At 43.4% G+C, this 25,391-nt stretch overlaps 1 protein-coding gene across 1 annotated transcript in view; it reads right to left on the minus strand.

Annotated features, from left to right (window-relative positions):
• Positions 1-25,391, minus strand: part of STXBP4 (syntaxin binding protein 4) — a 177,529-nt gene that overhangs the window by 116,635 nt on the left and 35,503 nt on the right. Inside the window, 4 exon segments of the mRNA XM_033961059.1 lie at positions 56-139; positions 6,173-6,294; positions 7,451-7,547; positions 16,229-16,323. Coding sequence (XP_033816950.1) covers positions 56-139; positions 6,173-6,294; positions 7,451-7,547; positions 16,229-16,323 — 398 coding nt within the window.

Consider the following 25,391-nt stretch of genomic DNA (forward strand, 5'->3'; position numbering starts at 1 on the left):
AGGCAACAACACGCTTCCTCACTTGATTAGATGACTTTTTAAAATGAAATATTACCTTTAGTTCATTTATTTCTTTGAAAGCTTCATTCCTTTCACTGACAAGTCTTTCAAAGTCTTTTGATTCCAAAAATTCACAAGGCTGAAATTGAACAAAAAATATTAGAAAACGAGCAATTAAAGCCATGCTGTATATATATTTAAAAAAAAAGAAACCCTTCAACCTCTCTCTATTCACTAATAGCTCTTAAAGTGCATGCATAATTTCAAGCATAGGAAAATCTTAAAGGAGCAATTTTCAAAATGATTCTCTGTTGATAAATAGATGACTAAGGAAAAATCCCCTTTCAAAGCTGCATTCAGTTCTCCCCCCCCCCCCCCCAATAAGTACGAGGGAAAAGGAGGGGCTCTGGGGCTGTTTTGGCAAAGTATCCACATGGCATTTATTTTTAACTCCCTGTGCATAATTATTCCACACCTAAAAACTTCATGGGGGAGTCCCTGCTGGGCAAGATAATTTCAAACGGAAACTGTGCAGATAGCTTCCCTTTGAAAATGAGTTTGCAGGCTGGGGGATACTTTGCAAGATGTGCAGGGGGAGCTGAAAATGTCTAATTTATTCATATAGGGGGCATTAGTCTTTAATGTACAAAGAAACTGCTTTTCTAAAATCAGCACAAAAAGTTAATGCAGTTTCGCTAGTATCGATTTTGCAGGCATAATGATTTCAAACGTTAATGTTACTAATAACACTCATCACATTTTATTTTGAAATACATTGTGAACAATGGCCCCAAAAGATGCAATTAAAGGCAGTCTCAGATGAACAAGGAGCTTATAAGCTTGTTTACGACTTAACACTTCTTCTTCTTTGTGACTCTGTACAGCGCTGCGTACATCTGGTAGCGCTATAGAAATAATTAGTAGTAGTAACACTATCGGCCTCTTTCAGAAAGGCGCGCTAGCGGCTGTGCTGCGCTAATGGCCCCGAAGCCCATAGAGATTTAAAGGGCTTCGGGGCTGTTGACGTGCGGCTTTGTAAAAGAGGTCGTATGATCTTGTGACCACTATTTCAGGTTCAGAAAACTTTTTTTTTTTTTTTTTAAGTTCAATCATTTTTATTAACATTTTAATGTATACATAAGCATTTCTGTGTCAAGACAGGGAGCCAACCCAAAATTAACTGTAACAATAATTGTACAAACCCATTTTTAAACTGTACAATGCAACTCATGGAAGAAGCAAGAAAAACAAGAGTGGAATTGTCCAAATCAGAATGATGTGCACTTAAAAAGTGTCCTCCAACTCATCTGATGATACAGAAAATCTTTATTCTTCCAATGATGCAATAATACATTCAATAATTCAATGACTCGACTCGACATGTACGTGTTTCGGCCCACAGGCCTGCCTCAGGAGTCTTAGAAGTCAATAATGATGATATTCAGAATGTACTATGGTCCAAAGAGGGGCACAACCCAAACACAAAAATAGCATGTCCTCTGGGACGTGTGTTTGTTCCTTCAAGCAAGTTTGTGCTACACGCACATTAGGCGTGCCACGTCACACGTCCCAGAGGACATGCTATTTTTGTGTTTGGGTTGTGCCCCTCTTTGGACCATAGTACATTCTGAATATCATCATTATTGACTTCTAAGACTCCTGAGGCAAGCCTGTGGGCCGAAACACGTACATGTCGAGTCGAGTTATTGAATTATTGAATGTATTATTGCATTATTGGAAGAATAAAGATTTTCTGTACCATCAGATGAGTTGGAGAACACTTTTTAAGTGCACATCATTCTGATTTGGACAATTCCACTCTTGTTTTTCTTGTATTTTACTTTGTGGTTTTGTTTTCCCCTGTTTTTTCCTCAATGCAACTCATGGGACATATAGATCAGCCAAAGATGACCTACTTAAACGTGTAACTAATTATTTGAAACTATGACCTAACTGTGGGGTCCTTTTACCAAGATGCACTAGCCCATTTTAGCGCACGCTATATATTAACGCGCGCTAAACGCAAACGTGTCATTATATGGAAGCAAGGAAGCCTCTAGTTCCAATAGCAGTCTCTATGCCTTCAAATGTGAATAATGTGGAAAATAATGATTACTTAGGGCTCCTTTTACAAAGCCGCGATAGCGGTTTTAGCGCGCGCTGAATTGCTGCGCACGCTAGACCTCAACGCCAGCACTGAGCTGGCGTTAGTTCTAGCCGCATAGCACGGGTTTAGCGCACGCTAAAAACGCTATTGCAAGCTTAGTAAAAGGAGCCCTTAACATGTAATCCGCCAGTTATAAATCAAGTCTTTCATGATAATTTTCCTTTATTCTCCGTCTTTTTTCCACATCTTGCCTCAGTCTTCCTTTATAAATTTCCTTTTTAATGAGGTTTAAAAGAGTCACTTATGTAAATTTTGTTGGAAATATATTTCTTTATACTTTGTTTCAATTGTAACTCTATTTTCTTTGTCAAGATTTATTTTTGTAAAATTGAAAATTTGAAAAAAAGAACGTTGCTGGGCTGACTTTATGGTATGTAGCCACAAATGATGAATTGGTTGGATGGGCTGGAGTTAGCTTTGACAGCACCTCCAGAAGTTAGGACCTAAGGACATTACCGGGTGGACTTTACAGTCTATGGTCCAGATAAATCAAAGAAAAAAAGGACAATTTAATAATAATAATAATAACAGCTTATATACCGCAATACCGTGAAGTTCTATGCGGTTTACAAAGATTAAGCAAGGGTACAAATTGATTGACTTTAAGAGGGGAGGAAGAAAGAGGGTTAATAGGACAGGAAATCCATTTATTTTTTTAATTTAATCTTTTTTAAAAAAAAATTATTTATTCATTTTGAAAACTTACAGCAAGCGTACAGAAATATATCATTGGTAACAACAATAACACTTGTAATTCTTATATAATTCTAAAAACATAAAAATTATATCCCGTCCCACCCACCTTCTTTCAAATATTATAATCAATTATATCATAAATATAATATAAACATATAATTTAGTGAAATTTCCAGAAAAACTCCCCCCCAGCCCCCCTATATGTACATATATTCATCCAAGGAAAATGATGTTTACTCCTTACAATATCATTCCAATGGCCCCCAGATCTTTATAAAATTATTATAGTCCCTTTCTGTATTGCAATTGCTCTTTCCATCTTAAAAATATGGCATACCGAATTCCACCAAAATGTATAATTAAGATTAGTATAATTTTTCCAGTTATTGGTGATATGCTGAATAGCAACCCCAGCCAAGATCAATAATAGATAAGGACAATGTAATCTAATTATGAATTTATAATGCATATAACTAATGGGCAGACTGGATGGACTATTCAGGTCTTTATCTGCTGTCATTTACTATGTTACTACATAGTCGTCAGACGTTGGCTTTGAATTGACAGCAATTCAATCAATCAATCAACCACACCATTCTCAGTAGTTCAAGAAAAGTTTCATACAGGCACAGGAAGTATATTCTTGCCCTCAGAGGGCTTGCATTCAAGGAGACTTGCCCAATGATTTCCAAATTCTATCACATATTTTAACTAAATGTAAAAATATGTATCCTAAACGCATAATAATAACCTGAAATGAGTACAGTGGTATCTCGGTTTACGAGTGCACCGTTTTGCGAGTGTTTTGCAAGACGAGCAAAACATTTGCAAAATCGGTGCCTCGGAAACCGAGCACGGCTCGATTTACGAGCGCTCCCCCGCAATCCGGCACCCTCCCCCCCCGGTGATCTGGCACCCCCCCCTGATGCGATTGGGCACCCCCTGCCACAATTCGGCACCCCCCCAATGCGATTGGGCACCCCCTGCCACAATTCGGCACCCCCCCAACGCGATTGGGCACCCCCTGCCACAATTCGGCACCCCCCCAACGCAATTGGGCACCCCCCCCGCCACGATCCGTGCCCAATCGCGTGGGGGGAGGGTGTTGGATCGTGGCGGGGCAGTGCTGAATCACGGGGGGGGGCGAATCGCAGGGGGGGCCTTCGGGGAAGCAATGCCGGTTCTCGTGGGGGGGGGGGGAACCTATCAAAGCGAGTTTCCATTTCCTATGGGGAAACTCGCTTTGATAAACGAGCATTTTGGATTACGAGCATGCTCCTGGAACGGATTATGCTCGTAATCCAAGGTACCACTGTACGTGTATTTCCAAGGAAAATTCACTTTACTGTCGAAATACAAGCAATGCCAAAATAATACTGCAACTATCTTCAGCTTTACTCGCATCTACCCTGCTTTGTACAGATTAGAGAACGACACAGGGACAAATTTTTCCCCGCCCTCGCAGGAACTCAATTTCCCCATCCTGTCCCTGTGAGTTTTGCCGCTGTCCCCGCCCCATTCCTGTAAGCTCTGCCTTAGCTGCACAAGCCTTGAACACTTATAATTTTAAAGTGTTTGAGGCTTGTGCAGATGAGGACAGAGCTTAGGCATTGGTGGAATGAGGCATTATGACATCACAATCTGAGTTCTAAGAATGTTGCTACTTAGGATTTTAAAGTGTTCGAGGCTTGTGCAGATGAGGACGGAGCTTAGGCATTGGTGGAATGAGGCATTACGACATCACAATCTGAGCTCTAGAATGTTGCTACTTAGGATTTTAAAGTGTTTGAGGCATGTGCAGATGAGGACAGAGCTTGCAGGAATGGGGCGGGGACAGGAAAAGAACTCGCCGGGATGGGAATCAGAGCTCCCGTGGGAATGGGGAAAAATTTGTCCCCGTGTTATTCTCTAGTACAGAGCAATATATTCCTTTCAATTGCCTGTTGCTCATGGTCCCTTTTCTTTAAAGATGACCTCTAAAATCATTATTTTTATCCTATTATAGGTGAAGTCCAATTTATTCCATCACACAATCACTTGTTTGTTTCACTCTCCATAGGCAGCCATCCATACTTTTCATGACAGAAAATACTTAAGCGGGCTAAATAACAGCATGGTCTTCCCCACTAAAGTCAATTTTCACAGTGCTAGTATATTGTAAATTGTTTCTGATTGGGAAGAGGGGGAACTACATCAAAAGAGATGTCTTTACGGCTCAGACCCTTGAACATTGAAAACAGCTTCACAAGGAACATGTTCATTTCAAACTCTAACTGCTGCAAAATGGTTGCATCGATACAGGTTTTGCTCAAGAAAAGCTCTGCTATTTTATGCATACTGCTTCTCTTAGCAAATGTAGCGTTTGTAAAAAGTGCCACTTGGACAGCACTGGAAAATGAAGAGCCTCCTATTTCCCCAGAAACAAAAGCACCAACGTTACTAGAGCTGTTTGGGCAATCTGACTCTTTGTTGAGACCGACAACTAGGATGTGAATTTGTTTCATCTGTGATAGTGAAAGCCTGGAATGACCTCCCAAGAGCCAACCGAGTTGAATCTATCTACACTAAGTTTCGCAAGACACTGAAGACCCTTCTCTTCAACTCTACCAGCAGCTAAATCCAACTTCCATCAACGCCAAACCAGACCCAAACACAACAGACTCTCAGAGAAATAGACGCATGGTACCACTCGTCATCTTTTTACCACAAGGGATCCAAATACTCTGCTAACACTGGATAATGACTGCAACAGACTCTACCTCTCCCTCATGACTTGCTTCCTCTAACTATGCTAGCTCTCCTGTAGCACATGCTCCCCACCTATGTTCTTTCAATGCATCTTAATGTTGTACCAAATTCCCTCCATTCACACAATATGTCTTCTCTATCTTAATTCCCTAAGATCTTAGCCTAATGCTTCTCTATGCTGTAAAGTATACCTTTGCTGTAAGGTATTCCTAATTAGAGAATGACAAAGGGACAAATTTTTCCCTGTCCCCGCGGGAACTCATTGTCCCGTCCCATCCTGTCGAGTTCTTTTCCTGCCCCATTCCTACAAGCTCTATCCTCATTAGAACTTATAGGAATCGGACAGGAACAGTGACAAAATTCACGGGGATGGGACAGCTGGTGAGGATAATGGCTCTCTGAGAACCATAATGAGACCATAAACCCAACAGCTCTCCAAAGCTTATCACTTTTTTTTTCTTAGTACTGATGACCAAATGATGAAGAAAGTTACTGATCCTGGTCAGGAAAGGGTATTCATGCTATTGCAAGCTCTATCAGGTATTAGAGGAAACCACTCACCTGAGAGGAGTGAGAGTCTAACAAGTTGGCTATTTCACCGGCACCGAAAACCATGGGTCCCTGGCCAATGCCCACTTCATCCAGTTGCAAATGCAACACTTTTCTAGCCACCTGAACAAAATCTAAAATAGACAATTACAGGTTTAGCACATCAGTATGAAAACACCATACAAGCAGTACACCATGGGGTTGATATTCAGCTGGCAGCACTCATCATTTTGCTGACTGCTGCCAGTCTTATGCCCGGAAAGTCAAAACTGGGCCACATTCAACCTCTCATCTTTCGACCTATGACCAGATGTTTTTATGTCCCAAATTTTTTACCCCACCCTCTCGTTTTTCCCCTTTCTGTTTTTTTCTCTCTAACAAAGAATTGTAACTTTTCCCCCCTACCCGCCACGACTCATGTCTGTTTTAGATTTGTAAGTCCGAAGTTATTTTGTATGTTTTCACAACCTTGTTTTTATGAAGCTGTACATCGCTTAGTAAACTGAATAAGCGATTCATCAAATATTAATAAAAACTTGAAACATCCAGGCTCTGGCTTTGAATTTTTGGGTTTCCGGACCCAGCTACACCATAGTCGATTAAGTGCAATATCTAACACTTAACCAGCTATGGGATACTGTCTTTTTTGTGGTCCTATTTATGTGGTGACCTTGGTCAGTTAAGTGTTGATATCAGCACTTAACCTGTCAAGTGCCAACCCCACCCCGGAACACCCCCAAAATACCTGGTTTTGCCTGAAGCACTAACTGGTCATTTTCAGTGACACTAATCAATTAAGTGCCGCTGAAAAATGACCAGTTATCCCCCAACAGGAGGTTTAACTGGTCAGGAGCAATTTCAGGCTGGTTATACTGCTGTTTGAAGCACTGTCGACAGATTTACTTATTTTAGATAGCATTTCTTTTGGAATTAGTAATTGATATTCTTTGGTTTCTTGGCTTCTATGTTTGGTGGAAGATATCATACAATTCCAATTTTGCATGCATGAAAGACATGATAAAATTATATTTGCATTTTTAAAATGAAATTTCATGATATTACTCCATTAAGTCACCTACATCGACTCATATGAAAAGGCAGATACGATAAATTAAGGAATGAAAAGAAAATTCAGTTTGATGCATCCTTCTTCTCGTCCCCATGTGTGTATGTTTTCAGAAGCTATTACCTTACACAGCAGAAATGAAAAGTTATGTATATGAAAAATATATAGTAATAAAAAAATCCTCCATGATCATTACTGCTACAACACAATGAACAAATGATTACCTCCAAAAGAAACTGTTCCCTTGTTATCTATCTCTAATTCTTGCCTCAGGCACAGCTGCTGATCTTCCATAGGCTTGATTCCAAGATAACTTAAAGCCTGAAAGAACAGATGAAATATCAGTTTAAAACATTACAGGATATTTGGTCCCCCCTTTTTTGATATCTATCAATAGAGATGAAGAGCAAGACAGTGAGGCCCTGATTCTGCATAGGATGCCGGTCTCAGTGACCGCCTAAGCGGCTGAGAATCACATACAGGCGTCCTACGCAGAATCACGTCTGCCCTAAAGAACAGATGCCTAACTCCCCAATTCTCTAACTAGCGCCCATGTCAACTGACGCCGGTGAGAGAATCCCGGTTTTCAATTGTAAAAGTAGAGCAGCTGGCTGAGCTGATGACGGCACGGGAATCCCGGTTTAGCTGAGCTGGCAGGACTCCCTGAAACCGCGGCTTTGTGGAATCCTGCCAGCTCAGCTGATCAGTAGAAAAATACCCCTGCCGCAATCAGCTGAGCTGGCTGCAGCAGAGGAACCCCTGACACTCAACTCCCGATATCGGCAAAAGGGATGCCCACTTCCTCCTGACACCCTCCCTCCGAGATTGTCAGGAGGGATGCCCACTCATTGCTGCCTGACACCCCCCAACACTCATACCCCCCCTTTCCTGAGATTGGCAGGGGCGATGCCCACTCCCTCCTACCGCTGGGGCTCCCAAACCCCCATTATTGGTATTCTTATGCTCTTATGTTTATAACGTATTATTTCTGGAATATTATGGACATCACAGAGATAAAATAAGTATCAGACACATGTTATCCTAGTCTGTATGGATTCTAAGTAGGAAGAAAGAGGTAACTAACTGCACTTTGCTATGAAAGGATGTTTCTTCCCTTGGCCTTGGAGAACTTTCCAACTAGAGCAGGTCATCCGAATGTCGCAACCCAGTCCGGTTTTCAGGATTTCTCCAATGAATATTCATGAGATCTATTTCCATGCACTGCCTCCATTATATGCAAATAGATCTCATGCATATTCATTTTGGAAATCCTGAACACCCAGCTGGGTTATAGCTCTCAAGACCAAGCTCTTGCCTACTTCTGAGCTAGAGTATACTGTATGTACTCAAATATAAACCTAGATTTTTGGCTCAATAAAATGTCCCAAAAATTGGGGTCTTGGTTTATATCTGAATCCTCCCCCTCTTGGATCCATCACAGGCCTCTCCCCAAGTCTACCTTAAGCCCTGCTAGTCCAATGATGAGCCAGTCACAGCTTGTACAGCTTGCAACAGTACTTCAGAAAAAGAACGGTTGGTAAGAATACTTCCTTATATTGCCTTTTTTACGACAACAATGCTTTGCGGTAGGTGCATTTGGAGCCCGCTAATGGCGTCCGCGATTAAACCACACCCCATTCCTACGCAGTGAAGTCCTAAAGAGCAAGCGCATGCATTATGAGCTTCAAAACCAACAAGGATACAGTGCGTAAGTGCGTCGATCGATGTTTCAGCGCTAATAGCAGCGAGTTTACGATTGGATCATTTGCATGGACAAGCTTTACTGAATCAATCTTCTACAATGACTCGGAAACGGGTAGGACACGAATAGGATAGATTTCAGGACTTTAGTGAATCCACCTGATCTGTGCAGTACTCAAAATGGCTGACATTAGTTTATTTATTAACTGCCTTTTAATGAAGGGATTCGCCCAAAGTGGTCAACAATACATTGAATAGTAATCAGGTACTCTTAAGTATTCTCCTTTTGTGTCCTGGGAAGCACACAATCTAACTGTGCTACCTGGAGCAATGGAGTGGTAAGTGACTTGCCCAGAGTCACAAAGAGCACACTGAGATTTATCTCAGAACGTCAGGGTACTGAGGCAGCAGCTCTAACCACTAGGTCAACCCTCCATGCCACAGTAACCTCATGAGACGGCTGTGAGTTCAGTTTATATTCCAGTCAACTTTTCTTCCGCCATTTTGAGGAGAAAAAATTACCTCAGTTTATATTTGGATGGAATTATATTCAAGTATATACAGTACTAGCTTTATAGCCCGTTACATTAATGGGTGCTAGAATATTTGTGTGTGTGTGTTTATTTCTTTCTCTCTCTGTCTCCTTAGCTGCTTTCTGTATTTCTGTCTTTCTTTCTTTTGGCTGTCCACCACCACCCCTTGCGTGTTCCCCCTGTCCATTCTCCCTTCTTTTTACCTCCCCTGTGTCCATCACCACCCCTTCACTGCTCCCCTTATCCAGCAGAAGCCCTTCTCCCTTTGTTTTACCTCCCCCCTGTCCATCAGAACCTCTTCCTACTCCCCCTGTCCAGCAGTAGGCCTCCCTTCCATTTTCCCCCCCTGTCCATCAGCACCTCTTCCTGCTCCCCCTGTCCACAGGAGTTAGTACAGGCCCAGTCTCTGCCGTTCTCCCCGGAGTTTGTTCTTTACTCGGATAGAGAGTCCTTGCCGCCGCCGCCGCCCCCCTCACTTCCCGTGGGCCCAACTACGAACCTGGCGATTCCAGCAGCGTGTGCAGCAGTCTTTACACGTCTTTACAGTCTACTGCCCTGATTTACTCTGGCACGTCCCTTATGACATCATCAGAGACGCGGCAGAGCAAATCAGGGCAGTAGAAGGGCCTGAAGCAGCGTGTGAAGACTGCTGCACACACTGCTTGAATCGCCAGGTTCGTAGTCGGGTCTGCGGGAAGGGAGGGGCCGCAAAGGACTCGGCCTCCTCTGGTCTATTTCTCGGTTCGTCCCGGAGGGGGGGGGGGGGGCAGGAGGCGCTCTAAGTGTAAGGGAGCCGGGAGAGGAGCTACCACCGCCGCTGTGAACTTTAAAATAAGGGAGCCAGAGCCGGCAAGACCGCACATCACCTTGCGGTTTGCGAGAGAGGGAGCGTTAGCCACGGACCTACGGATCACAGATCACGCAGGTATGAGTGCGCATGCGCGGCTAGCATTTTATTATATAGGATATGCTATGCCATGAAGGAACACAAACAACAAGAAAGAGGAATGGAGGGAAAATGTACAATATACTAGAAAACAAATCACTCCATTAGGTCAGTACACACCAACGCTAGAAAAAGTATTTTAAAGCGAAAGAAAATTGTCAGAACTAACTAGAAGAAACAAGCTAGTTAGAAAAGAGCCAGGCCGATGATCATTTGGTGGCTTCTAAGCCACTGCTTCAGGGCCGTGACACCAATGCTCCAGACGATCGATTCGCAGGAGTAGCAAGCAGGAGTTATACTCTGCGCATCGATAGTCTAGAGCAGTGGTTCCCAACCGTGTCCTGGAGGACCACCAGCCAGTCAGGTTTTCAGGATAGCCCTAATGAATATGCATGGAGCAGATTTGCTTGCCTTTCACCTCCATTATATGCAAATCTCTCTCATGCATATTCATTAGGGCTATCCCCAAAACCCGACTGGGCTGGTGGTCCTCCAGGACAGGGTTGGGAACCACTGGTCTAGAGTGTTGGTGTCACGGCCCTGAAGCAGTGGCTTAAAAGCCACAAAACGATCGTCGGCTTGGCTCTTTTCTAACTAGCCTGTTTTTTCTAGTTAGTTCTGACTATTTTCAGTCTCCCACCTGCCAGTAATAAGTTATATTTGAAAGTTTTGCCAGTGATGCTTGGGTGGAAGAGAGTGGGAACATCTCTCCGTATCTGAGGCTTTTCTTTCGCTTTAATATACTTTTTCTGGCGTTGGTGTGTACTAACTAGAGAGTTGCACGGGGACAGAAATCCCACCCATCCCCGCCCGTCCCTGCCAGGATCCTCTCCATCCCCACCCGTCCCCATCAGGATCCACTCCGTCCCCACCCATCCCCGTTAGGATCCTCTCCGTCCCCACCCGTCCCCATCAGGATCCTCTCCATCCCCACCTGTCCCCGTTAGGATCCTCTCTGTCCCCACCCTTCCCCGCAAGGAATTACCTCCATCCCCGCCCGTCCCCATAAAAAGCAGCAATTACTTCCGATAGGATCATCAATTCCAGTTTCTTTTGTGTTTGCGCTGCTGTTTTCCTTGTGGAATCTCTTTGGTGGAACCCTTTTTTTGTTTTCTGTTCAGGTAATTAGCTTATAAACCCCCTCTTTTACTAAGGCTGACGTGTCCATTATATTATATGGACGAACCCTGCTTCCAAAGCCTTCCATCCCCGTGGGAGTCCCGTTGGCTAGAGGGGGGTCCCCGTGGGCCAGAGGGGGGTCCCCGTGGGAATCCTGTGGGTTAGGGGGGGATTCCTGCGATCCCCATTCCCGTGCAGACTTCTAGTACTAACCTAATGGAGTGATTTGTTTTCTAGTATATTATGCCATTAAGGAGTACACATATTTTTCAAAATTAGCTAAGAAAATGAAAATGGCTATCCAGATAAAGAGATTCAGAAAAAAAAGTCTAATATGAATTTAAGATTTGTAATCAATGGCTTACCATAATTGAATGCCTAACTACCACTGGCAATATAACTGTCAGTGTATTAATAAAAGTGGTTAGGAATCCAGATGTAGGAAAGGAAATAAGACAGAATCAAAGAAAAGTAGCCTTTTTTGGAAAGTACCAGCCACTGGACAGGTTAATTATAATATAGAGGGCAGCTTATAAAGAAATTTGTGCAGGTAAACAGCTATTTGCCGAAAGGAAAATGCCAGTACAAAACTGCACCCTCTTCTAGGCAGATGGAAGAGGAGTTAGGGTATGGCAGGGAATTTACATCCACAGATTTCAAAATTGGTGCAAATGTTTGTGCTGAAAATGGGGTCTGATTTTCAAAGCGAAAACTCTGAGAAGAGCTTCCCTTTAGAAAATGGGCTTGTACGCTGTCGGCAATTTACCCCAATAACCAACAGGATTAAAATGAGGAAACAGGTACAAAACTAAGCAGACTTACTCACATATGAGAATACGGCAACCGGTTTGGCTACAAAATAATATATGACAATAATAGCAAAACAGAGTTCATAATTTGTTGACATTTTCCTTTCTAGCTGCATGCTCTAGATCAGTGTTCTTCAACCTTTTTACACCTAAGGACCGGCAGAAATAAAAGAATTATTTTGTGGACTGGCATCGGTCCGCAGACCGGCGGTTGAAGAACACTGGGCTAAGTCGTTGGCCAGACCCTGCCCATCTCTACCCAGTCTTCACCCCAGACCCCGCCCCCATAATAGTACTAATTGTAACACTATTTTTTCCATTTATTTTTCACAGATACACAATATAATCTTATTAACAACACATAATGGTTAACCACAAAATTAAACTACACAAAACACAGACGGCAGATATAAATTCTCAAAATTGACATAATTCAATCACTAAATCAAAAAATAAAATCATTCCCCCCTACCTTTGTTGTCTCCCACCCTCCATGCTATGCCTTACCCCCTCTCCACCTTAGAAAACTGATCAAACCCCTCCTTTGCAACAGACCTATCCCTTAGCCCCCCCTTCCCCCATCTAAACCCTCCTCTCCCCTCTCCCCCCCTTACTTTCCCACCCCCCTTCCAAGTTGGTTGCCCCCCCCTTTTTCCATCTAATATGCTCATATCTAATTTCCTCTCTTAAACTCTATTGTATCCTACTGCAGCACACATTGTATGTATCTCGTATTTAGCCCTTCCCCCTCCTAAACCGTTTATGTAAACGAGTATGTCCCCACGATTGCCTTGTTATGTTCTTCTTCTTTCGAATCGCACTGTATGTAATTCATCTATCTGTTGTGAACCGCCTTGAACTCCCTGGGTATGGCGGTATACAAAATAAAATATTATTATTATTATTATTATTACCTTCTGGCCTGCTCCCGCCTGGCCATTTTATGCCGCCCCCGGTGTTATCTTCAGGCCGGTTTCCTCTTCCTCACTGATGCAGTGCACAAAGCTGCGGGCAGCAGCTCCTTGAGCGTCCCGCACCTCATCTGGAAGCCTTCCCTCTGATGTTGCGACGTCAGAGAGAAGGCTTCTGGTTCAAGTGCAGGAAGTGTGTAGGAGCCACTGCCCGTGGCTTTGTGCACTGAATCAGTGAGGAAGAGGGAGCCGGCTCGAAGATAACGCCGCATCGATTGCACCGTGGACTGGCAGTTGAAGAACACTGTTTTGGGCATGTGCTGGCCCTGTGGACTGGCAGGAAATTTCTGTGGACCGGCACTGGTCCACGGACCGGTGGTTGAAGAACACTGCTCTAGATCACTGTTCTTCAACCTTTTTACATCTATGGACCGGCAGAAATAAAATAATTATTTTGTGGACCAGCATCGGTCAACAGACTGGCGGTTGAAGAACACTGGGCTAAGTCGTGGGCCAGACCCTGCCCATCTCTACCCAGTCTCTACCCCAGACCCTGCCCCCATAGTCCTAATTGTAACACTATTTTTTCCATTCATTTTTCATATATACACATAATATAATCTTATTAACAACGCATCGATCGCACTGCGGACCGGCAGTTGAAGAACACAGTTTTGGACCTGATGCACATGCCGGCCCTGTGGACCGGCAGGAAATTTCTGTGGACCGGCACTCGTCCATGGACCGGTGGTGGAAGAACACTGCTCTAGATCAGCTCAACAGAACACTGTCTTGCATCTTCCTTTACTTAAACAAATTCACTCAACAAAATCAAACTCAATCCTGGCTGGAGTGAAAGGAAGAGCCATTCTAGTGTCTGCTCCTTTCTGTTTCTTTCCATTTAACAGAAAATGAACACAAAGAAAATATTGATGCTGGCAGAACATTACCGTTAAGTCTATTTTATCCTGAAATGCTATTTCACAAGAACCCTTTTTCATAGGAAAGAAATTGGATAACTGTTCTTGCTGAAAATGTCTATTAAATATCCATTTTCTCTGCGGAAAAATGGGCATTTATAGTGCCTATCCTTTCACTTAGGACTAAACAAAGTGAAATAAGAAGAGGACCAAACACATTAAGCTATACAGAAATAAAACAGTTCTTAGCTTAATTCAACTTTTAATACAACTGCTAGTCTACATAAAAATGTTTGGGGTCAATATTCACCCTGCAGCGCTCAGCGTTTTGCTGACTGCTACTAGCGTTATGCCCGGAAATTCAATACTGGGACATGTCCGAGCACCGGCATTGAATTTCTGAGTTTGCGGAGTTGGCTAAAGCCTAGTCTGTTAAGTGCAATATTCAGCACTAAACAAGCTATGGTGCAGGATCCTCTCCGTCCCCACCGTTCCCGTCAGGATCCTCTCCGTCCCCACCCATCCCCGCAAGGAATTACCTCCATCCCCGCCCATCCCCATAAAAAGCAGCAATTACTTCTGACAGGATCATCAATTCCACAGTCTCTTTTGTGTTTGCGCTGCTGTTTTCCTTGTGGAATCTCTTTGGTGGAACCCTTTTTTTGTTTTCTGTTCAGGTAATTCACTTATAAACCCCCTTTTTTACTAAGGCTGACGTGCCCATTATATTATATGGACGAACCCTGCTTCCAAAGCCTTCCATCCCCGTGGGAGTCCCGTGGGCCAGAGGGGGGTCCCCGTGGGTTAGGGAGGGATTCCTGCGGGACCCCCGCGATTCCCGTTCCCGTGCAGATCTCTACTTCAGACCAGGCAGCAATATTGCCCATGCTGCGAACCAACAAAAGACCACTTTTAAGGTAGACTGGCCAGAGTGGGAGCTGATGCTGAATTGCAGGTGGGGATAAAGATGCTGGATTGAACTGAGGACAGGGGTTGGGATTGGCAGAGAGCAAAAAAGATGCCTGGAGGACACAGGAGACTCTGCAACATGATTAATGTTTTTAAACATGATTTATATATATATATATTTATTTATATTTAAGTATTTATAAACCACTTATAATCTAAGTGGTTTACATTCAGGTACTCAAGCATTTTTCCCTGTCTGTCCCGGTGGGCCCACACTATCTAATGTACCTGGGGCAATGTGGGATTAAGTGACTTGCCCAGGGTCAAAACGATCAACGTGGGTTTGAACCCATTACCTCAGGGTGCTGAGGCTGTAGCTCTAACCACTGTGCCACTCCCTACAATATATGCATTAATCACAAAGTTAATTAGAACATAAGAAAAGCCCTACTAGGTCAGATCAATGGTCCATCAATCCAAGTCCTAAGTTCCTGGCAAAAAATGAAATAGTAGCAACATTCCATGCCACCAATCCAGGGCAAGCAGTGGCTTCCTCCATGTCTGTCTCAACAGCAGACTATGGACTTTTCCTCCAGGAACTTGTCCAAACCTTTAAAAAACCAGCTACATTAACCGCTCTTACCACATCCTCTGGCAATGTGTTCCAGACCTTAACTATTCTCCGAGTGAAAAAATATTTCCTCCTATTGGTTTTAAAAGTATTACTCTGTAACTTCCATCGTGTGTCCCCCTAGCCTTTGTAAATCTTGATGCACTAAAAACTTGATCCACTTGTACCCCTTCTACACCACTCAGGATTTTGTAGACTTCTACGGCATCATATCTCCCCTCAGTCATCTCTATTCCAAGCTGAAGAGCCTTTCACTTTTTAGTCTTTCCTCATACGAGAAGAATTACATCCCCTTTATCATAATATTGAAAACAAGACATTTGTAGCTATTACATTATTCCGATATAGAAGATAATGTCTATGCTACATGTATTTTCTCTAACTCTATAAAAACATACATTCAAGTTATTTCAGATAAGAATAAGAATGGCTTCTTTGCTTGCCTTTTTCTCTTGTTCTTTATTTGTCTTCAATTCCATATTTATTTTTTTAAAAAAGTAGAAAAGCTGTTAATAAAATGTACCATTTCTAGCTTCTCTACTTTGAGTCGAACAGTGGGATCTAGGGAAATCTTCCTTCCTTGTAATCCATAATCTTCAGTCCGGCTGGGGCCAACAGCTAAGAGACAACAGGGAACATATTAATTGGACTGTTTAATTGGAGGTCTGTAGTTTTTTTTCTGCAAGATACGTTTATGAACTCCTGCAGCTTAACATAATTACAATTACTGTCATTGTCCGATTGACCAAATTCTTACTTTCCTGGCAGAACATCTTTAAACCCCATAGAGCAGGGGTGTCCAATGTCGGTCCTCGAGGGCCGCAGTCCAGTCGGATTTTCAGGATTTCCCCAATGAATATACATGAGGTCTATTTGCATGCACTGCTTTCATTGTATGCTAATAGATCTCATGCATATTCATTGGGGAAATCCTGAAAACCCGACTGGATTGCGGCCCTCGAGGACCGACATTGGACACCCCTGCCATAGAGAATTAAATATGGCTAAAATACTGACAGAACTGTCTCTGCAGTTCAAAATAACGGGGCCATTTTACTAAACCAAACCGACAGAAGTGTGGAATCGATGATCTTGATTTAAGTGTTTATTAAAACGTCTTCACAAATAAAAGTGATGCAGATCAGTTAGTCAATTCATGTGTTACATTATGGGCTCCTTTTACTAAGGTGCGCAGGCGTTTTTAGCGCACGCACGAAATTGCCGCGCGCTACACTGCACGGTACGCTTCTAGAATAACGCCAGCTCAATGCTGGCGTTAAGGTCTAGCGCACACGGCATTTTAGTGTGCACTATTCCGCGCGTTAAGGCCCTAACGCACCTTAGTAAAAGAAGGCCTTTATTTCTTGCATTTGGCTTTATCACTTACACCACATCATAATCATTTCATCTAACTCACTTGTACGCTCATATTATTGTATATTCACATAGGACCCCAGTTTTTTTTACCGAAACACGGACTATGTACTGTGTAATATATGGATTGACTAATTGACCTGCATAATTTTTATTTGTGAAGACTTTTTAATAAACTTTTAAATCAAGATCTGGAAATCAAGGGGGGTGTTATTTGGTAAAGCTGCTGCTTAAGGGGTTTTTCGACAAGGAAGAAGCATATTATTTCAAAAGACATGTATGATTGGTCATAAAAGCATTTTGCTATATTGGTTACAGAAAGATCCTCCTAGTTTTTGGCATTGGAGGAACCAATTCCATCGTTTAATTTTATTTGAGGTTTGGGAGGTTTGTACATTTCCTAGATGAACTCGTATCTTTTTGAAAATATCTTTCCTCTAGAGCACGAAGTATGATTCTTATATTGAAGCTTTGGAAACAAATCATTGCATTTCAACATCTGGTAATTTGTGTCATCTTTCATTCTGGGGGAGGGGAGGAAATGGGAGGGATGGTAGTAATATGTATGGAAATACTTGAATTGTATATTTGCTTAATTCATTAATTACAATGTTATAATTGAAATAAAAACAATGGGGGGGAGGGGGTTGGGAAGGGGGGAAGGGGGATGGGAATAGGGGGAATGTATAGAGTATGAAATAGGTAATATGGAAATATATTTTGGAGGAATGGCAAAAATATGTATGAAAAATTAGTATTGTGAATATAATTGTATCTTATTGTATTATATTATTGTATACTTATTTGATTCTTTCAATAAAAAGTTATAAATTAAATCAAGGTCATCAATTCCACAGTTCTGTCTGTTTTGCTTGGTTTTCCCTTTCTTACTGTAGAACATTTTGGTGATTTTCTTTGTCTTGCCATTTTACTAAAGTGCATTAGATTTTGCAGTTATTGTGGCTTGACTAGAAATTAAAAAGAGATAGGTGAGACATTCTAGACAGATGGATAGTGTCCTCATGGCCGCGTGCCATCTGCAGAAGGAGTGCACTCCGGATTTTTTTCTCTGTGCCTCTGCTGTATTTCACTGTGTTCTCTAGCTCCACCTACAGTTAGTACCCAAGCACTACGAGCCACCAAATCAACATGAAGTAGAGACACACATGGAAATCAAGTTCTATAACAACTGTTCTGCTCAAGAATTAACATTAGAACATCAACTACAAACAGCCAACAAAGGCTTCAAAGGAACTCCCCAAGAGCTGACAGGAATCCAAGAAAAAAACTTGAAACATAAACAGACTGAGACAGTAGGCTGGCGCAAGAAGGACAGGGCAAGAGTCTAGAATGCCTCACCTATCTACTGAAAAAGAGCTTACCAGGGTAAGTACATAATCTCTTTTTCCAGTACAATAGGTGAGAAATTCTAGACAGATGGGACATAGAAAAGCAGTCCCCAAAAAGCTAGGGTGGGCTTGCTGCTCTGGCCCATAAGACCGAGGACCCAAAGGCAGAGTCCTATATCACCACCACATCCACTCTGTAAAACTTGATAAATGTGTGTAGAGAGGACCACGTTGCCGCTCTGCAGATCTCAGGGGAAGACAACTCTACCTTTGGCCTCGACGAAGCCACACTCCTGGTAGAATACGCATTCACGGAAACAGGAGACTGTTTCTCAGAAAGAATTTAGGCTGCCAAAATAAGCAGGAGTGCCTCGCTCAACAGAATGAGTCAGCACAAACAGATGATCAGAGAGATGAAACTCATTAGTGACCTACAGGTAGTGAAGAAGTAATCTGCGCACATCCAGTTTTTTCAAGAGGCGATCTTGCGTCTTGGAACCAGAAGGCTGAAAAGCAGGCAAACTCACTTCTTGATTAACTTGTAAAGCCAAAACCGCTTTTGTTAGGAAGGAGGGAACTGTACACAGGGAAATCCCAGTCTCCGAGATGTGGAGGAATGTTTCCCTATAAGAGAGAGCCTAGAGTTCAGAGACCCACTGTCCTGAGGTAACAGCGACCAGAAACATGGTCTTGATCATCAAGTCCAAGAGGGAAGCATCCTTAAGGGGCTCAAAGTGAGCCTTAGTAAGGCTAGACAGCACCAAATTGAGGTCCCAGGAAGGGAATGGCTGCTTGACCAGCGGTCTGATTTGAAGAACCCCTTTCAAAAATCTAGCGACATCAGGAGAAACGACGATCTCGGGCTCTAAAACAAGAGAGCCCGGCTACCTGGACCTGAAGAGATGCTACAGTGAAGCCTTTATCAAGTCCAGCTTGCAGAAAGGCAAGAATCACTGAGATCGGAGCCAAATATGGGTCCACCTGGTCCTGAGCACACCAATGTTGAAAAGCCTTCCACGCTTTAGTGTAAGCAGAAACTGTGGATGACTTTTTAGACTGGAGAAGAGTGTCAATAACCACTTCAGAATAACCTTTGTGTTCTAAGGCTGCGTGCTCAAGAGCTATGCCATAAGAGAAAAGCAATTTCGGTCCTCTATGTAGACCAGACCCTGCATAAGGAGGTCTAGATGGGCACTAAGCCGAAGGCCATGACCCTTGTGAAGAGGCAGCATATCTGTGTACCATGGTGTGCGAGGTCAATCTGGAGCCACCAGAATGACTTGACCTGGATGGACCACGATCCACCGAATGACTTGGCCTATCAAGGGCCAGGGAGGAAAGACATACAAGAGAATCTTCTGAGGCCATGGCTGCACTAGAGCATCAAGACCCTCACTTCTGGGCTCAGATCTTCGACTGAAGAAAAGATCCGCTTTCTTGTTCTTTGCCGTGGCCATGAGGTTGAAGCGCAGCTGGCATCAGCACAATACTATGCCTCAGAAAACCACTGCGGACAGGGCCCACTCACCCGGATCCAGAGTCTGTCTGCTTAGAAAGTCAACTTGAACATTGTCGACTCCCGTCACATGCGCTGAGCCTGGAGGTGACGTTCTGCCCATAAAAACAGAAGTCGGGCTTCCTGAGCTAGCAGGGTGCTGTTGGTCTCTCGCTGCCGATTGGCATAGGCTACTGCCGTCACATTGTCGGAGAAGACCCTGACCGCTTGGCCCTCCGGCATCTTCTGCAATCACATCAGAGTCAGCCAAATGGCTCTCAGTTCTAACCTGTTGATTGACCATTTTCTCTGAGAGAGTGTCTAACATCTCTGGATGGGACAATTGCAGTAGGCTCCCCAGCCCTGAAGGCTGGCATCTGTTATCACCACAATCCAGGAGGCAAACTGCAGCAGAACGCCCCTGCAGAGCAACTGCAGGAGAAGCCATCAATTCATGCTGACTTGAGCCTCCAGAGTCCAGGGAAAATAGGACTGTAAAGCATCCCTCTGCGGAGTCTAGCAAGAGAGCAGGGCATGCTGGAGAGGATGCATGTGCACCCACAACACTACATCTATAGTGGCCACCATTGACCCCAGGACCTGAAGATAGGCACGCTGAAGGAGCTGACAGCTCCAGAAGGGAAGAAACCTGGGCACACAGATTGTCTGCACGCCTCTGGAAGGTAGACATGACCCGCCGCCATGTTGAAAAGAACTCCCAGATATTCTAGCGACTGCGTGGGCGTCAGATTGCTCTTTCAGTTCACGATCCAGCCAAGGTCCTCCAGCACCTGGATCACCTGATCCACCATGTGTTGCCCCTCGACCAACGAGAGAGCCCTTGATCAGCCAGTCGTTCAAGTAAGAGTGAACCTGCAGTCTCATTTTTTGCAGGTAAGCTGTTACGACCGTCACCTTGGTGAAGGTATGGGGAAACGTTGCCAGCCCAAATGGCAGAGCCGAGAACTGGTAATGCTGTTCCGGGACATGAAACTGCAAGAATTTGTGATGGGCTGGAAAAATTGGAATGTGTAAATAAGTAGGCTTCTGTGAGATCCAGAGAGGCAAGGAACTCTCTGGGGGGCCACTGCTGCAATGACCGATCGCACCGTCTCCATGCGAAAGCGTGGATCCTTGAAAGCCGCATTCACATGCTGAAGATCCAGAATAGGCCTCCAATCTTTCAGGTGGCACAGGCTCTATAGCATGAATATCCAGCAAGCATTAAACAGTGGCTTGATCCTTGAGCGCCTTGTTCGGCCGCCCCATGGGAGAGTCCACAAACCAGTCCATCAGAGGTCGGGCAAATTCCAGCCTGACTGAATAATGTTCAAGACCCACTGGTCGGATGAAATGCAAACCAAGACGGACAGAAATGCTTGGAGTCTACCTCCTATCTGAAGAGGGGCATCCCTAGGCTTGGTGTCACTGCACCATTTTGGCAGAGGGAGCAGCACAGGAAGCAAAAGGCTGGGCCCACCTATAGCCAGCAAGGAATTAGAAGCTGTGCCTAGCCCCAAAAATAAAGAAGGCCGCCCTATTGGGCTAGCTGAGTGTTTGTTCACCTGCTTCAACAAGGAAGAGGCTAAGCTAGACACTGCTGCCTCTCCCGGGCATGCTATATGTCACAAGAACGCTCTTGAGGTGCTAAATTTGCACAATCCTGGTAAGAATTCACATCAGGAGAGCGCAAGGACTCCATCCCAATAAGTTTTGAGGCAAAAATTGCAGTTTTGGAGAAACAGGGAGCTTTTGAAAAAAAAGATTGCTAAAAATCCAAGATGGCCACTGCTATGAAATTCGTGCCAAAATCGTGATATTTTTCATACTTACCAAAGTCAAAAAATGTTGATTTTAGGATTTTTCAGGTGGGGGAACACAGGGTGGCAAGCAGAAATCTTGAAAAAAAAAACCTTTTCAGAACTCCCCTGATTCACTTCACAGGCTGCGACAGCTTTTACTCACTGTGACCTGTCTGTGGATCTGTGCTGCAGCCTGCCTCGGCTCTCTTAAAGTAGCTGGATCAGAGAATCGCAGCTTCATGCTGGGAATGCCTCTGCAATGCTGATCTTCTGCCAGTCAGACCCTAAGCCTGATTGCACCTCCACCCCTGTGGACCAACGAATGCGCACCGAGACGAGCAGAAGTGAGAAGACGTAGCCAGCACCCTGTGAGACACTGCCAAGCCACTTAAGGGCACCTAACAGCCTGTGAAACAACTTTAGGGATGGCCCTGAGCTCTAAAGAAAACTAAGCAGGTTGGCTAATAGTAACAGGCACTCACTGGGATTGGTCTATCAGCTACAGAATGAACTGTGTGTTCTCGATGCAGGCAAAGCTGAAGAACGCTACAAGCACAAGAACCCCTTCCCCCCCAAAAAAAGGACTAAAAACACCGAATAAAATAATAAAGGAGAGAGCAGAACACTGCTGCTGATACACATGGAGAAGGAAAAAACTGTAGGTGGAGCTAAAGAGCACAGTGAAGTACAGCAAAGGCACAGAGAAAAAAATCCGGAGTGGATTCCTTCTGCAGATAGCAAGCGGCTATGGGGACATTACCCTTCCATCTAAAACAGTATCTTGCAAACTTTTTTGAGCCGGGGCACACTAAACCTAGTATCCCTGGCTCGAGACAACCGGAAGAGCGCTGGCGTCGGCGTGATGACATCATGCGCATGTGTGATGTCGGCGCATGCGCAAAGGCCCTTCAAATGGGCCTTGTGACAACAGAAAGACTCGCGTAGGAGAGAAGGGCCGGCAGAGAGAAGAGGTGCCGGCGTCAGGAGATTGCTTACAGGACGTGCTTCTCTTCGCGAGAGGCATGTCCTGTAGACAGTTATCTGGCGCCGGCACCTCTCCTTTTCCCCAGTGTACCGCGGCACACCAGAAATCTCAGGAGGCACATAGTTTGCGATACACTGGCCTAGAATGTCTCACCTATTGCACTGGAAAGCACAGTAGCTACAAAACCTAATATAGCAGATATTAGGGGCATGGCCAGCATTTTTCATACATTAACGGTTGCATTACTGCTTAGTGCTCAGGCTGCAGGCAGTGCAGAGGCAGTAAGTGGACCCACATTAACACAGTACCGTAAGTGCTACACATTGTTGTACACATTCTCTGCCCATGCCCTGCCTAGTTCTGTCCCCCAACACACAATTCTGTTAGCGTGATTTAGTGAGAACCTTAAAAATACCACCGAAGTTACCACATTTGTGTGTTTGATGTTACTCTGTGCTAAACTACATGTTAACAACATAACAGAGAAAACAGCCCCATGTGACACTGTTAGAGAAGAAGACACAGAAATCTAAACCGTTCGACATGTCAATAAAAACCAGGGGCAGTATACGAGTATAATAGCAATGTAAAGATCCAATTACACAAGAATTCCTGGACTACACACGTGAAATGGAAGTTACTAGACGCAGTGCGTGTTCAAGCATTACTAAAAAGATTATAAAAACATAGAAGAAAAACTGAGTAGAAAGCTCTTTAAAGTTTCAAGTCAAGTTTATTAAAAAAATTTTAAAACCGCTTAATCAGGTTTCTAAGCGGTGTACAATATAAAAATTACATAAAAACAATTTAAAAGCTAGGGATGCTAAACGGTACCAACACAGATTAGTAAGACGCATAATGAGACTTATGGACTAACTTCAAACAGTGGGGAGGAAGGGTGAGAACTACAATTGTGAGAAAAAGAGCACAATAAAAAGGGAAAAAAAACAATAGGTTAGGGTAAAAAGCGATGAGGCTGTTTTAGTCCTTAAAAGGACAGTTATTGTCCAAAAGCATCCTGGAACAAGAATGTTTTTAATTTTGATTTGAATTGATTTATTACGGATTCACTGCGCAAATGATTAGGCAGCGAATTCCAAAGAGAAGGGGCAGTGAAAGCAAAATTGTTGGATCGCAGCGTGTTGATTGATTTTAAGTGATGGTACAACAAGAAGGTTCTGTGACATTGAGTGAAGTGATTTTGAAGGACTGTAAGGAATTAAAAGTCTATCAAACTCTGGTTGATTATTTAACCGTGTTGTACAAGTTAAAAGTAAGATTTTATAACTAATTCTATGTTCAACGGGTAACCAATGCGCGCTGAACAGGAGAGGTGAAACATGATTACATTACATTACATTAGAGATTTCTATTCCGCCATTACCTTGCGGTTCAAGGCGGATTACAAAAGAAATAAAAAACGGAGGGTTACAATGGAAGAACATGCAGTGAGATGGTGAAATGCAGTACAGCATTATCCAGGACAATCGGAAGAAATTTACCATCTGCTAAGAAAACACAAGGTCTTGTTCACCAAAGCACTAATCCAGACAGAAACTTTAATCCATGCAAGATCACATGTATACTTGATACCTTCAAAACATAATAATCCAATGGTGTGATCTGGTACATAGTGGAACATATGACACACTGTACATCCACTCTTTCTAATCAGCCAGGCTTTTCTTTTTGATCATTCATGCTTTACTTATATTCATTTAAAACAAAGCTTTCAGTCTTTCTTATTTATCACGTGGACATAAAACCAGAAAAATCCGTAATGATTTAGGACTGATTACAGAGGCTGCAGTGGAAGGAGATTAAAGGAGCCTCTAAATACATCTTTTTAGCTCTGTATTTGGCTGTTGTAAGATTTGGGAAGATGGCTGTAGAATGATTTGTTTGCCTAGTTTCTCTTTTGTGAATTTTCCCCTTTCTAGATTTCAACCTTAAATCAGCAATGACCAACATAAACACAGCAGGAAAATATTCAACCACTGTGGTCAGTGTTTTTAAGTAAAGCATGGTTATTTAGGGCTCCTTTTACGAAGGTGCGTTAGGGCCTTAACGCACTGAATGGCGCACGCTAGCTGCTACCGCCTCCTTTTAAGCAGGCGGTAATTTTTCGGTCTTTAAGATTGTAATTCGCTGATTGTACAGCTCTCTTTACTGTGAACTGCCTAGAAGTCGTAAGATTATGGCGGTATAGAAAAATAAAGTTATTATTATTATTATTAATCTCGTGCGTGCGCTAAAACCGCTAGCGCACCTTCGCAAAAGGAGCCCTTAGTGCCAGATTACAGATTTCAGCCGACACCAAATATCTGTGCAATGCAGTCAGTGAAGGTGCTATCTGGAAAGTGGCAACATTGCGCCTGCTAACCAGATAATTATCTGAATAAAGTTAGAACAGAAATTTTTACCCAGATCATCCCTATACTTGTGTGTTTACACAGCAATAAAGGACTAAAGGCTTGAAATCATTCAGTAGCAGTAACCTAGATCACTTCCTAATCACTGGAAATGTCTTTGGTGTCATGCATGAAAAATCAGAGCAATGAGATGCAAGCACATCTGGAAGGAATTTGGAGATGGGACATTATTTTTAACTTCTAAATCCTACAGGACCAATAAAATGTTGCAGATGACCACAGATTTCAGCTGCAGTTCTACTAATTTTA

This window comes from Geotrypetes seraphini, chromosome 10 (assembly GCF_902459505.1).
Source record: "Geotrypetes seraphini chromosome 10, aGeoSer1.1, whole genome shotgun sequence".
In the NCBI taxonomy this organism is placed as follows: Eukaryota; Metazoa; Chordata; class Amphibia; order Gymnophiona; family Dermophiidae; genus Geotrypetes; species Geotrypetes seraphini.